Source organism: Dicentrarchus labrax, unplaced genomic scaffold (genome assembly GCF_905237075.1).
Source record: "Dicentrarchus labrax unplaced genomic scaffold, dlabrax2021, whole genome shotgun sequence".
NCBI lineage: Eukaryota > Metazoa > Chordata > Actinopteri > Moronidae > Dicentrarchus > Dicentrarchus labrax.
The window spans coordinates 12,448,311-12,463,777 of record NW_026136708.1 but is presented as its reverse complement, the minus strand read 5'-3'; the positions used below and the strand labels follow the sequence as shown (position 1 = coordinate 12,463,777).

Below are 15,467 nucleotides of genomic sequence, written 5' to 3'. Positions count from 1 at the left end.
CAGGGCCCGGGCCAATATAGCAAGGATGAGAGAAGGTGGTAGAGGGAGGTTGGGTGGGTGCAGGAGGAAGGGACAGAGGGAGGTAGGAAGGGAGGGAGGGGTGCAGAGGCCTCATTAGTGTTTGAAGTGATGGAGGAGAGAGGGGCAGAACTATGAATAGACACACAGCTCTCAGAGATAAGCCTGAGCTCCAGCAGAGCTCCTGCTGCGGACTTCAGCAGAACTTTTAAAGAGCAGATAGAGGCCTTGAAACAGACAAGCTTTCGAGTGGTTAAGACACTAAAGATGCCTTCTTGTCTATTAAACGGCTTTTCAGGGACGTCCTATCCTGACTCCCCTCCTCACAGGTGCACTGATAACATACCAGAAGCCATTATTAGGGCAGCTGTGGCTTAGGAGGTGGAGTCATACACTAATCATAGGGTTAGTTGTTACTCAGCTCTTCTTGTCCACATGTCGAATTGTCCTTCGACAAGACACTGAACCTCCAATGGCTCCTGATGGTAAGACCAGTTTGGTAGCTTGCTGCCATTAGCGTGTGAATGGGTGAATGAGAGGCTCATTTTAAAGCACTTAAGATATAAGAGCTTATTTACCATTTATTGCCTTCATAGCCTCATTGTTTAGATGTAAAGGATGCATTCAGTGCCCATAGGGCTAACCAATACTGTTTTAAGGCTACATTGCCATAATTACTTATAACATAGAACATGTTCTTTTCACTCCAGTTATTGTATTCCTCATTAAAGATTAGAAAAGTTGGGAATATAAGGATGTCAATTTCAGTTAATGTTGGTTTCAATGCCTGTATGTCTCTGGGAAATCAGCAGTTTTGCACAGTTGTTGTATGTCTTGCAAAGTGGTGTAAGCCAGCTCAGCTCATCCATTTTCATTTGCATTTGTGAGTCAGGCATGTGGCAGCTGATTGCCTTCATTATTTCAGTTGATCCATTTTATATTGAGAAAATGAATTTTGTGGTTTTCTTTTTTCAGGATGTGTTGCGATAGTTTGGGAAATCTAGTCCCTGTAGGAGGCTCGGTGTCTCATAGTGTGAACATTGTTCATCACAAGGCACCAGGCTTGTCCCTGGCTGTGTTGAGAGATCGTATACATCTGTGGTGGTGCATTAAAAAGATGAAATGTGTTGCCTTGGTGTCATGAGCTGAGGGAGAATCTACTCTATGTTGGATACAGTCCACTGTGTGGTATGGGGTGGCACACTGTGCAGCTGGTAATCTTGTTAATGTCTGGTAAGTGTACTCTCAGAATGGGGTTTTACTGCCACATCAGCAAAAAAGGCTTCAATCTGTGGAATAGCAACCCAACATGAATGAATAATAAAACATTTTTCATTTGGGAGAATAGCAGGAAGGGAAACGATATTAGGAGGGAGAAAGGAAGGAAAGAAGAAAAGCTGTTCCTTTTGCGGATTGTTTTTTTTATTGTCTGACGTGTGTTGAAGGGTCAGGCTATCAAATCCTTCCTTCGTTAAACTTGACTGCATTGCTGACAACATAATGACCTACTTTTTTTGTGTGTCCTTGTTTAATGTAACCATTATACAGAGAGGTATGAATGGTTAACTTTTTTTTTGAGGTTATCCCTTTCCCCTCCTCATTTCTTCAGTCTCCCAGGGTCCCTTTATGACTCACCACTGCTGAATTCTTTCAACCAATCAGAAACCAGCTCTCTCTTCGCTGCCTAGCCTGCTTTCTCCTCCATGCAAAGTCAGAAAAATCACTGCTCAGTGTGTTGCACTTTTCTCTTTAAGGCTATCGTGAAGTGTGTGTGTGTGTGTGTGTGTGTGTGTGTGTGTGTGTGTGTGTGTGTGTGTGTGTGTGTGTGTGTGTGTGTGTGTGTGTGTGTGTGTGTGTGTGTGTGTGTGTGTGTGTGTGTGTGTGTGTGTGTGGCTGGCTCTAATGTCTTTCCACAGAATTACCTTCACTCAGCCAAGCTTCTGTTTACCAGAAGCTCCATAAAAATGAACATGTTTTTTAATCTTGTACTCAGTAGTTTGAATGATGGCATCAGGCCAGAGCTGACATTAATGATTTTGGGTATTCTTGTAGGGTCTTTTGAGTTTTGTGGATGCTTGCTATGTTTTCCCCCGATACAATGAAAGCTATTGACGAAGCTTTGCTGTCTTTTCATTATTAAGAGCTTCCTAGGAAATATCCTGCTTCTCTAGATTAAGCTAATCATTTTTACACTGTCAGAGCAGGCTAGACAACTGCTCCTACAGTAATAAAATTAACCATGTGTTAATACGTTTGTATTCAATGTACCACTTTAATAAGACCCTACAATAACACTAGTTACAGCCAGTCAATACTTGCTCTTTAGCTTACCCATTATTATTTTATTAGCTGCAGCTGTATTTTCCTTGCTGACATATTTACTTTCTGTGACTTACCTTTCATCACTTTATGTTGTTAATGTGTAGCCATTATTAGTTGCTGCCTTAGAATTATAATCACAAGTTACTGACTTACTAGTATCTGTGTTTATTGAATGAGTAATCACACCAAAACTCCTATTCACTATACAGCGATTTTAACCCTACCTACAGTCTATAGTGTTTTTAATATTACCTTTATAACAGGTGGCTGATTTGAGACATATTTCATTGCTTAGGCACCGTCTTCTTTCATTTACACGGAACAGACAAATAGTGCTACAACAAAGAAGGGTTGAGGAAAAAAAAGACCTTTACTCGTCTTTTTTTTGCCTTTATTGCATTTCTGTCATTCATACTGCACAAGTATAATTGACCATCTCTCTCTTTCTTTTTCTTCTCCCTCCTCATCTTTTATCTTCCTCAGGGGTTTGTGGTTGTTGCGGGGCGCTCAGGCCTCGGTACAAGAGACTGGTAGACAACATCTTCCCAGAAGACCCAGAGGTGAGAATCTCAACTGACACTTTCTGTTTCTTTAGCACAGTAATGCTTTTTCTAAGCCAAACAAGTATGTTTCTCATAGGGCTGTCCCCGACTAAAGATTTTCCTTGACGACTAATTTAATTATTTAAATATAAATAATAAATAACAGCAGCCTGTTAAATGTTAACAGAAAAAGGGGTAATGAATCTGAATGTGTCAGAACAACCAGAAAGCAGACTGAACATTTAGTTTATTTCAACACAGTATAAAATCACACAAGTCCCATTGTTCAAAACATGGAATAAATAACTTGCTGATTTACTGATACACTGGATGATGTATAATACACATATTCTGCATGATGTGTATAGAAATTGTGCAGATCTTTCTAATGCATTTGATCAGTTATTGGTAAGGCAGTTGGTATTTGAACAAGGCAACACGTCTTTGTAAAGATTAGCTTAGTTTACTATGTTATCAAATATAATTTATACAATATCAGTGCACAACAAATGTGAGAAGAAATTATGAGAAATAATGCACTGTACCAGATTTAGCTGGAAGCTTTCTATCTGCAGTCTCTTGGCAGGTAAATATAAACACCATGTTATGATGCTGTCTTAGCTTTAGGAAAAGTGAGGTAGATGTGATAAGAAAACTCTGTACCGCCTCCATACCTAATTATCTTTTTCAAAGCTGTTGGTATCAAACCACAGACCCCATCTTTGCTACCGTTTTCTCAGATTAACTGGGATCTGATACAGATGACTCATAAAGAGAATTAATTTGGGTGGAGAAGAAGGAGCTTATTTGTTGCAGAGGAAACTTTCATAAGTGCCTCTGTGTTACTGCAGTAACCCACTTAAACCTGTCAGATCTGTGGCCAAAACTGCAATACACGGGACATACTAGTACATGCAGACCTCTTTTCCCTGTTTTGTGTGTGCGCGTGCATGCACACCTGCTCATTGTGCTATCAAAATGTTCTAAGTTTGGCTCCAAGCTGCTGTGATTTTAACTAACTGTATCCCAGCAGCTTGGGAATAATGAAAAAGACTTTTGATAACGTTCACTCAGAATTGTGTCAAACTGTGTCAAAATGTTTGTGAAATGGGCATTTACTGTACTTCTGTTTTTTCTGTGGTAAGGTGCTTAAATATATATATATATATATATATATATATAACAAATGAAACAAAATGTCCCCACAGTGGTGTGTACATTATTAGTTTAAATTGGCATTTCTCAGTAGGGGAAGAGACTACAAAGAGTCTGTCAGACCTTCCTTGATTTGCTCTGTTAACACTCTACAGAAGCTTGCGCTGTGTGTCTACAGAACTACAAAATGATTGACTCTAATGATCAAAAGCCAAAAATCATCTTTTCAAATGGAGGGTGTTGTTTTATTGCCAGCTGCAATATTCTGGCTCTGTGATCGATAATGGATTGCAGCCACAGGATGTTTTAGAGAAGCAGACAGGGGAAGAGCTATCGTCCTGTGCTGAACCCTCTGATGAGAGGAACAGGCCCTTTTATCTACAGCAGACATTTTGACTTGTCCTTGCAAGAAAAGTAGAGCTGCCCCCAACTAGAAGTCATTAGTTAAGGCCATTAGTAAACTCTCATTTTCCTTTAAGGGTGGAAGGAATGGGAAAATGTTTCCTGCTCAAAATATCTGCATATTTATGCCATGGACATAGAGCAGACTAATATTCATATTGTAGACTAGAACTATGATCTATTATACACATTCTATGAGTACTATGATAAAGCTGAAATTGTTAAGCTTCTCTGATAAGTCACCATCAACCACAAAACATTTATTTTATTATTTATTCTATTTTAAAAACATTTTTTAAACAGTATTTAATAACAGTAGTTTCAGGAACACGGTTTGGTACATTTTCAGTATAGCAGGAAAAACTTTATTTTGAAAAATGTAAATATTTAACAGTAGCTAATTGCTTCTGTTTCTTACTGTAACAGGTAATAAACTCAAATTCTCAACAAAAATGAACAACAAATTTAAAAACACAAATGTCTGTAATGCGCCAATGTAATACTCTGACTTGTTGATAACTGCAGCATGCTTCCTGATTAAAATGCACAACTGAAAGCACATTGTAGCACGGCTCAAGCACCATATGCCTAAACCCCCCCCCTTTTTTTTATGACCAAGTATAGTCGCATATGGGCAGCAGTTGCTCAGTCTGTGGGGACTTGGCTTTGGAACCGAAGGGTCGCCGGTTCAAGTTCAGCACAGTATGGAGTGTGGACAAGCAAAGCACCAAACCCCTTACTGCTCCTGGGCCTCCGCTATGTGGCAGCCCATCACTCCACCATCTCTCCGCATTTAAATGTCTATAAGCCCTGTGTGCGTGATTGTATTTCAGCCTATGTGTGTAAATCATTGAGTGAAAAAAGAATTTCCCCATTGGGGATTAATAAAATGAATCATCTTCTTCCTCTTCTTCCATATCCGCAGTGATTAACACTCAGAAAAATAGCATTAGTTATTACTTTGGCACGATCTGCAGTTCGGCTTCCAGTCTTTCTGTTTCGTTCCTTTTATTCGTCACATTCGGGTGATACAGTCGTAAATGACATGTTTGAAATGTTTCCACAGACATGCCCCACTTTAGTTGAACAATGTTTAAATACAGTTTTACACTAATCACTGCCTATTGAGCTTGACTAACATGGTTTAGCTGGCTAGCTTGCTATGGCAGAATTTCTGTTCTGTGCGTATGGGTAGTAGACATAAATTGGCTATTTTGACAGTCACATACCAAACCGAACGTCTCAAGGCTCGAGATGAACACATAGTGTTACACCCCTAGTTTGTCTCCAACATTTCACAAATGGAAAAAAACTCTGGGTTTGCTGGGTTTCTTTGTAAATGATGAATGATATTCTGCCCATCACAGTTAGTATTTTTAGAGTCACTTTGCTTTGCATAGCTATATCCAGGGTCAGGAGTGTATAACTCCGACAAATTCTCTCTCTCCATCATGTTAGTCTTATCTTATTAAGCCTTACCATTTGCAGAAAGTAAACGGTGTTTACATGACTTTTTGTTCGCTTTGGGACTGCATGTTTTGGATCATGTCTGAATGAAGACCTCGGGGGACTGTTAGATGTTTTTAGCTCTTTCCTCCCCTGACCAGGCTGAAGTAGGTCAAGGGGGAAAGTAGAAAGTGAAACTTAGTGATCTAGTTATACTCTTAAAAACTGGGTTTTGAGGAGAAGCTCATGTTACAGTACACCCACTATATCATTATTATACATACCAACCTCATGTACATCTCTTAAACCATGTGATCCTAAAATTTATTTTCTCTATTGTGTTTTCTCTCTCTCTTTCTATCTTGCCCTGTCACCCTCCTAGGATGGGCTCGTGAAGGCCAACATGGAGAAGCTGACATTCTACGCCCTGTCAGCTCCAGAGAAGCTCGACCGTATCGGAGCCTACCTGTCTGAGAGACTGTCGAGGGATGTGGCCCGACACAGATATGGGTGAGCCTCACCAGTCAATTGCCATTCAAAATAATCTTGAATAACATTTGAGCTGTCTCTGCCCTGTTTGCACATTTTGTGTATTATTTCCTTCTTTGCCACACAACTTAACTGATTTGAATTCAGCACAATTTAAGCTAAGACTTTAAAATCCCAGAAAGAATTTGTAGTCACATAGACGGGGAGTCCGGTTGGTCTGATTTGTAACAAAAGCAACATAGCTTATGTAGAGTCATTGATGGTGATGTTTCTGTACAATCTGTGCTTACTTTATACACCACAGAAGTTGTTGTCTTTAATGACTCATGACTAGGACGCACTGTGATGATTCTCACCAATGCAAACAGCCTGTACAGATTACATTTACTCTTGGCAGGGTCCACCTGAAATCTTCAGTCTCTCAATGTGCAAGTCTCCAGAGTTTGTCTGGCAGAGCTTATCTCTTATCATTTGATTTCTGTTGCTGTGTGCAGTTAGAATATATGCATGTATATATGTATAATATCCAGACACATTTTCCTATGTGTAATTCAGATGTTTCTGTGTCTCTTTCCCATCCTCTTCAGGTATGTGTGCATAGCCATGGAAGCCCTGGACCAGCTGCTGATGGCCTGCCACTGTCAGAGCATCAACCTGTTTGTGGAGAGTTTTCTCAAGATGGTGCGCAAGCTGCTAGAGTCAGACAAACCCAGCCTGCAGATCCTAGGAACCAACTCTGTGAGTTTCCAGGATTATATTACTAGTTTAAAGAGTCAGATGTTTTATAGTTTTGCAGCTATTAAACAACTACACAAAGAAAACCCTGCACAATATAAAACCTATTGGTTTCATTACTCCTTCATAATAATATGTATTTTGTCTAGCTAGGACTATTTGGCTTTGTGGAAGAAGTATGCTGAGTGGTAAACATTAAAATGTGTCTTTTAGTCTCATAGTCGATGCATTCAGGAAGAGAGTAAATGCTTTATCCAACTTTGTTTATCTTGATGTCTATATGATTTAATTCAAGTTTTTCAAAGGATTAACTGTTTATTACAGAGGCCAAAATGTGCTGTAAATGTAAGAAACATACTGAGACAGTTTGTTTTAGTGTTATAAATTTAGATAAATACTCCTCAAACTGTTGGTCACTAATGTGTGTCTAATGTGCCTTAGTTTCTAAGCTTTTCTGTCGCATCAGATTCTGCCCATTTGAGTGGATTTAGAGGTATTATCTAATCAGAAGTTGACAGGACGCATTTACTTTCCTGATATGATGGCACAAAGTAAAAGACGTTAAGCTTATACTGCGTTAGTGTTTGTGGTAGATCCGAGCTCAGCAAGAGAGTGGTGGGCAGAGGGAGTATGAGTGATGAGTGTCTTCTGGTGTGGGGTGCAGCTACCAGTGCTGTCACCCAGGTCAGCAGAGGACACATAAAGGAAATCAGATTAGCTGCGGACCACACTAGCAAAGCTCTGCAGTCATCTACACAGATTGACGAGACAAGCTAGCCTCTCACTCATAATCTTCATGCTATCAATCTCCTCTGCACACACTCACGGGTGTGTATTGAGGACAAATGCAAGGCTATACGATGATCCACTAACACACACGCGCGCTAGTGCTGTGTAATTAATTGTACATTACAGAGATTTATAAGAATCAGTAGTAGAGGAATTCTGCAAAATGTGCTCATTTAAAAATGTTAATTCAGAGTGCCTATTGTTGAAAATATTGATTGGGATTATTTTCTCATTAATTGTCCAGTGTATTCATACAGTCTGGGTAGACCGAACCCTGAGTTTCCTCACACACAGAGCTATTCATATAGTTTATTTTTCCGTGAAACTATCACATAGCATCTTTCCTTCTTCATGTGAACGTGACTGTATGGCTCATCTGAAGCAGGCCAGTGTCAGAAAGAGGTGAAGGGAGCGGATTAGAGTGTTGATCACCACAGGACTCAAGTCCGACCAGGTTTTCTTGCACTCTGTTTCACGGACCTAAAACTTTGTGCTGCAGAGCCCCTTCTAACGTTAGCCAACACGTAAGTGCCTGACTTAGTGTTTCTGTCAACTTGTCGTTACTTAGATGGATGGCTCTGTGGTAGAAATTTACAGCAGGGGTTAGTTTCTCCTGGTGTAGCCTTTGGTTGCAACAAAAATGTTTATAAACTGGTTTTCAAACCTAATCTTAAAGCTTTCAATCAGATAGAGTTTGTTTCAGCAGACACAGAGTTGATAGCCCCTTGATAGCAGGAGCAGATATGGGTTCACTTCATTTCATTTGCTCAAGGGTACTTCATTTCATTTCCAAACCACTCCAAACACTAATTTTGTAAACAGGAAATAGATTCACAAGGGGCTTCTTTTTAGATGTTCATTTTCTACGTAAACTCTTCTTTTTGTCCAGCCTGTATGTTTGAATGGGAAATTTATGTGCTTGGATTACCATCTGCTTCACTGAATGTTCATTATGTAATGATTGCTTCAGGTACTATCCTTTCTATCTTGATTCTAAAGAAAACCAGTTCATTATATATTAATTGGAGAGTCTTGTGAAGCTAAATGTCAGCGTGTTTAAATGGTGACATTTTCTGGCCCAGTGGGAGAGCCCCCCACTGCCCTGTGCTTTTCACTCTTAATGAGATGTTATGGTGCTGTGGTTTGACTTTAATTTAGGAGATATTCACCATGGGGATTAACAGTTATTTCATTAAAAAGAGTGTTTAATCAAATTGAAATAAACTCTTAATAAACTTGGGCTTTTGTGAAGCAGACTTATTACTGTAAATATCTAGAGCTGTAGAGATTCCAACTGAATCACTCCCCCCCACATCTTCTTTCCTTCTCAGTTTGTGAAATTTGCCAACATAGAAGAAGATACACCATCGTACCACCGCAGCTACGACTTCTTTGTGTCACGCTTCAGCGAAATGTGCCACTCTAGCTACGAGGACCCTGACATCCGCACTAAGTGAGTGGACAGATGCTTGATTGCGCTAGAGGCAGAATTATTCAGTAACTGCTGTTTTTAGACTACTTCAAGAAGTCTTTTTTTGGACTACTGCTGCCCCTGGACACTTTTTAATACCTCCTTGAACAGTGAAATCCTTTAAAAGTGATCTTGTTGTCAGATTTGTCATCTGCTGAAAATAGACGTAGACATGACTTCTTTGAACAGTTACATTTAGCATTGCAGACGAGACAAAAATATTATTTTCTAAATATAGTTAACCATTTATAGATTTAATTACCGATTAAATGATAGCTGATGTCTGTGACTGTTACCTGCAGGATCCGCATGGCAGGTATCAAGGGCCTGCAGGGTGTGGTGAGGAAGACTGTGAATGATGAGCTTCAGGCCAATATCTGGGACCCCCAGCATATGGACAAGATTGTCCCCTCTCTGCTTTTCAACTTGCAGAGTGGAGAGCGCACAGAGAGGTGAGTGCTCACAAGCAAAATGTTAACAGACTGGGTTTTGTATGTTGCTGTTCATCAGACATGTTGCATTGCAGTATTTAAAGGTCCAGTGTGTAACATGTAGGAGGATCTATTGGCAGAAATGGAATATAATATTTATAGGTATGGTTTCGTTAGTGTATAACCACCTGAAAATAAGAACTGTTATGTGTTTTTTATTATCTTGGAATGAGCCTTTTGTATCTACAGATGCCACAGTAGCCTGTTATAAATATTAGGTACTGTATTATATTGGCATTTTTTTTAGTAGTACTAGTATGTTTTCTTGTAGTTTTGTTGAAGAACATGTGACTTACAAAGTTACATTCTGACTGCAATTTAAGGCAATATGGCGCTGGTGTTATCTTGTCATCTCACACAATAGGCCAGGCTGTGCCAACTTGTGGGTGAGAAGGTTGATGACCCAAAATGCATCGGCCACATAGTCCGGAGCCATTGTGTTGTAGCCAACTGGTGCTGTTTGTCTTACGTTAGGCCATATTTGTCCTGGCAGTCTAGTCAGCCATCACCCATGTCATTCATCATCATTGTCATCACTGAGTGAACCCACTGACAGCTCTGCTCCCCTTGTGGGCATCTGTTTGCCCCACCTGCAGCATCCAAGGACAAAAGAAAGGAATTGAAGGAGTGAAAGGAAGAGCATGAACTCAAATAGTGCAATGGGTAGGGAATAAAAGCATCACAAGCATTAAAAAAGCTAGGGGTTGGCAGTGAGTGAGAGAGCGATGCAGAGTCTGGAGCCTCCCCCTCTTGGCATAATTCCATATGCTGAAATTCACTTTGACGTCAATGCCGACAGCAAAGGGGGAGGGCAGAGAGAAGAACATTGGAAGATAGGGTGGAGGGTAGATAATAGAAAGTATAGTGATGGGAATGGGGAGGTTATTGAAAGAGAGACAGATGGAGAGAAAGAGACAGACAGAAACACTCCCAGCAGAGAGACACATTTCCCTCTCGGCTCCCCTTTGCTCCTGTGTGTGTTATGAGGCCTGCTCCTGTTGTGCGTCCTCCATTCCTCCCCACATTTGAGTTTAGCCAGTCATTACCAGCCGTAAAATTGACAGCAGTCAGTACAGAGTCTAATTAAACTCACAGATGGTGCATTTTTCCCTACATTAATCCCCATGCACATGTACAGGTTCATTTAAAGATCAACTTCAGGCACAGCAAAGCCTTCTGACAGTTGAGACTCATTTCTGTAGAAAGTGTATTTCTAGAGATACTAAAATAGTTCTCTGGGCTCCGTTATAACTCCCAGCATAATTGATTTGTTTTAATGTGGTTTGAAGGTGCCTGCAGAAGGCTGTATGTTCCCCAAGCAATTTTCCTCCAGGTATTGCCTCAGCAGAAAATTTTAACAAGAATGATCCGCTGGTTAAACATGCCCTGTACACACTACACAGACTCAAAATCAGTCCTCTGTGAATTGTCTGTTGAAAGCAGATATGAGGTTAGATTGTGGTAGCCATAAAGGCGTTGAGATAATGGTGATGCTGATTTCTCTTAATGCCAAATTTCCTTGCACATTTCCAAATGATTAGGCAAAACTGTGCATTGAGAGGGTAATAGGGTGACCTCAGAATGAAGTTTCCTGTGAGTGTTTTAAGATGCACTTTTCAATTGGACAGGGGTCAATGAGGGTGGCTGAGCAAATGCTAAATCTTTCAACAGCAGGAGCTTATTACCCACCTGAGTTTTCCACATTTGCAGCACACAAAAAAAGAAGCTGCATTTAAGTTTGTGACCTTAAGGCTAAACTGCTGTATTTTTCTTGGCTTTGCTGTTTTCCACTCAAATTTGTGCCCTTTTTTTGGATTTGAGTGGAGTTAGAGGAGCTACTGAGGGCAGGAAGTCACATTTCCTCCACAGCAGCAGCAGGCAAGATGAAAGAGTTAGGTTGTTTAATAAATAATGTCATCATTGGTGGACCACCCAAGGCTATTCATGACCAAGACAGAGTTATGGTGGTGGTTTTAACTATGCATGAGAACAAAGAAAGGCTGGACCGGCCGGTGTTGAGTACCCACACACACATACACCTGCACATACATACAAACTTAGACACAGACGTATCCCCCATGGTGATAACAGATGTGCAATACACAAATGTGTACACACATGGCCAAAACACTCCCAGTCACTTCATTTTCACTGCAGACAAACTGCGGAGGGGAAAGTCGCCTCAGGAGCGAAGGCTGCAGTGACACAGCAGTCGAAAGAGTGTTTTTGTGTAAAAAAAATTGAGCCTTAGTAGAAACCTTAGTGTTTTTGAAAGAAATTGATTTCAAACTCTGCACTTCTGTCTGTTCTCTCTCTTGCTCTCTCCCCCTCCCAACTCGCCTTCCCTTCCCTCCCTCTCCTTGCCTTCTCCCTGTTCTTTCCTCTCCTCTCTCCCTCTACTTTTCTGTTTTCTCACCTGCATCGCTCTGTACCAGCCGCTCCCCCTCTCCGCTGCAGGCATCGGAGAAGGAGAAGGAAAGCCCGGTGGATCTGACGGAGCGCTGCTTCAGGGAGCTCCTGGGACGAGCTGCCTATGGCAACATCAAGAACGCCGTCACGCCCGTGCTGATGTAAGTGAGACACTGGAAACTCCTGTTTACACGAGATCTATCCTCTTTTTGTTATTTGTTGTTTGTGTATTGACTTAACCTGAAGGGAGCATGCATCCTAGTGCTATGTTGCAGCATTTCTGTCTGTCCACTGATTGGCCGGAGGGGGCACGACAAGGTCAATGCAAGGTTACATAGTTGCTTTGGACTAGATATGAGTGCATGATTTGCAGACTCAACATTTAAATTGTATATTACTGCATTTATGTTGAGGTCTGCCTTTCGAGGTTGTAATTCTGTCACAGTTGGGGATAGTTATTTTCTGACATGACATTGCAGATTTTGCTGCTTCTTTGTAGCTTTATCCTTCTTCTAAGGTCATCTTTTATGTCTCTGAGCTTGGTCCTCTGTGATGAGGTATTTTCTTTTTTGTTGTCAGTTTCTCTATCCATCTTACACTTCCTCCATCTCTCTCTTATTTGAATCAATTCAACTCTACTGTTTTTTATCTGTCTCAGCCGTTCCCTTTCCCTGCATGTGTTTGTCTGCCTGTATCTCTCTGAGCCTTAGACATTGACGCCTAATTCTTTTCAGACTGATTTGACTTCAAATTTCTTGTTTATCGTATCCACCTATTCTTTGCCCGTCTTGGTTTAATTCCCTTCATCTCAGCCAGTGTTTGTAATTCTTCCTGCTTTATATTCTACTGATGTTGTTATGGTGGAATAGCAGGCTGACCATGAGATACATTTTTCAATAAACGTTAAAAGATAAATGAGTTCAGAGATCTGCTGAGGAATAATGTTGATTAAAATATGTCAACCAGTATTTAAATGTGTATCACTTGCTTTCAATAATACGTTTTTATAATTATACAGTTTTTCTGACAGCCAGATTTTAAATTTGATATGGATATCAACATGGATACAAAAAATACAAAGTTCAAAAATGCATATAGGGGATGGAGTAAATGTAGGGACTTGTAAGCCTGCAATGCCTTTTTATTGATATTTCTTTTATTGATATTTCTTTACTCCAGAATCCAGCTAGAGTGCAACTCTAGTCTGTTATGTATCAGTATTTATGTATTAAATTCATATTTCTTTTGAACACTCTTAATCTATCAATTTTTCTCTCAATTTTCCCTTCAATTCGTCTGAGTTGTCATGTGCTGTGTGAGACCAGCTCCTGTCCATCCATCACTGTCTGTATCTATATCACTCTATCCCCACGTCTCGGTCTCTATATACATACAGATTCTGCAGTTCGACCAACGGTTCTGTAGTAATCATGACCTGGTTTGATGGATCTTGTGATCCTGATTGTTATTGTTGACCGGGGTTGTTTTTGTCATTTTGTTGCACTTTTTGTATCTTGTATCAGCATTCTACTGACTACATTCAGCAATAAGTTAAATGCTTGTGTGTCTCTAACTTCTTTCATTTCTCATTGTGGACTGTAAACATAAGTTACTCCTGTGCTACTACATTTAGTGTACACATGATTCTTAAATGTAAAAACTACAAATGGAGTCTTGATGTCTGGGCTTTTTGAGGAACTATAAAACTGCTCTCTATCCCCTGCTGCTCTCCATCACTGCTGGCACTATATAATTACATCTTCTGTATCCTCACCATCCCTTTCCTCCTGTCTGTTCCCCCAGGCACTTAGATAACCACTCTCTATGGGAGGGGAAGACCTTTGCAGTGCGTTGCTTCAAAATCATCATGTACTCCATTCAGGTGAGTGATACAGTGCCTACATATCCACAAAGACCTCTTCCTCACCCCCCTTTTTCTCTCTCTTTCACTCTGTTGACCTCAAATCCAGTACAAATAAAACATTTTGTGTGATTTGCACAGTACCATGTTTTAATATTCCTAGGTGGTTATTACATGATTTCGGGGCATAAAGTAGAAACATGCTCCAGTATTCATGGTCACTGATTTAGAGCCAAAAATAGCTTAGAAAATTAGAGATGTTTGAATATTCCTTTTGGGTGTCAACCCTTCCCCTTTTCAGAGCTGTGATTCACTTTTGATCTGAATGAACTGCAAGTGAGTGACGTGTTTAATCTTCAAAGGTTTTAGTGTGCTACCTTCTTGAGTGACTCACTCAGTTTACTAGTTTTCTACCTCCTGTATATCTCTCTTTCTTTTTTGAAGTTTTTCTTCATTTTTTAAATCTGGTTTAATTAGTTAATTAATTCCATCTCTCCTTTTTTCGTAGTCCCAGCACTCTCACTTAGTAATCCAGCAGCTTCTCGGTCACCTGGATGCTAACAGCAAGAATTCAGCCACAGTGCGAGCTGGGATAGTGGAGGTTTTGCTGGAGGCAGCCGCCATTGCAGCCAGCGGCTCTGTAGGTGAGAGGACTGACACAATACAGACACACGTAAACACACCAAGGTACCGGCTGGCATATTGTAAGTGGGATCAGAAACATAATATATCCGATGTAAACTATTATTATTACTTATTGTTTATGCAGGTCCCACAGTTTTGGAGGTGTTTAACACCCTGCTGCGGCAACTCCGTCTGAGTGTGGACTATGAGCTGACTGGCTCCTATGACGGCAGCACCAACATTGGCACCAAGATCATCAAAGCTCATGAGGAGAGGCAGCTGCAGGAGGCTGTCATCAGGACCATCGGGTGTGTGTGTGTGTGTGTGTGTGTGTGTGTGTGTGTGTGTGTGTGTGTGTGTGTGTGTGTGTGTGGCTGTGGGAGGCTTTGCAAGGCAGCCTCCTTGACTAGATTAGTTTGTCTGTTGTGCTTATGTTTATCTCACTTGTGTTTGTATTTATACTATATTTTGTACAGAGTCTAGTATTATTCTCTCTCTCTTGTCTTATTTTTTTCTAAAACCTCCTCTCATCCATCTGATGCTCATCTCTTTGTCTCTCTCAGGTTCATTTGCCAACACTCTACCAACTTACCAGAGGTCAGAGGTCATGCTTTTCATCATGGGCAAGATTCCTGTCCCTGGAGTTCACCCAGCTCTGCCCTCCACAGGCTCTGGGTAAGTTGCGTACAAATCACACTCACAAAAACATTTTG

The 15,467-nt window shown here is 40.6% G+C and overlaps 1 protein-coding gene across 3 annotated transcripts in view; it reads left to right on the top strand.

Moving 5' to 3' along the window:
• The window catches only part of LOC127367972 (protein EFR3 homolog B), a 29,275-nt gene that overhangs the window by 7,508 nt on the left and 6,300 nt on the right, over positions 1–15,467 (top strand). For all 3 annotated transcript variants that reach the window (XM_051408298.1, XM_051408296.1, XM_051408297.1), the window contains 10 exons: positions 2,824–2,900; positions 6,268–6,395; positions 6,962–7,112; positions 9,230–9,351; positions 9,672–9,821; positions 12,296–12,430; positions 14,073–14,151; positions 14,639–14,774; positions 14,900–15,062; positions 15,319–15,429. In XM_051408298.1, coding sequence (XP_051264258.1) covers positions 2,824–2,900; positions 6,268–6,395; positions 6,962–7,112; positions 9,230–9,351; positions 9,672–9,821; positions 12,296–12,430; positions 14,073–14,151; positions 14,639–14,774; positions 14,900–15,062; positions 15,319–15,429 — 1,252 coding nt within the window. The remainder of the gene's footprint in view (positions 1–2,823; positions 2,901–6,267; positions 6,396–6,961; positions 7,113–9,229; positions 9,352–9,671; positions 9,822–12,295; positions 12,431–14,072; positions 14,152–14,638; positions 14,775–14,899; positions 15,063–15,318; positions 15,430–15,467) is intronic.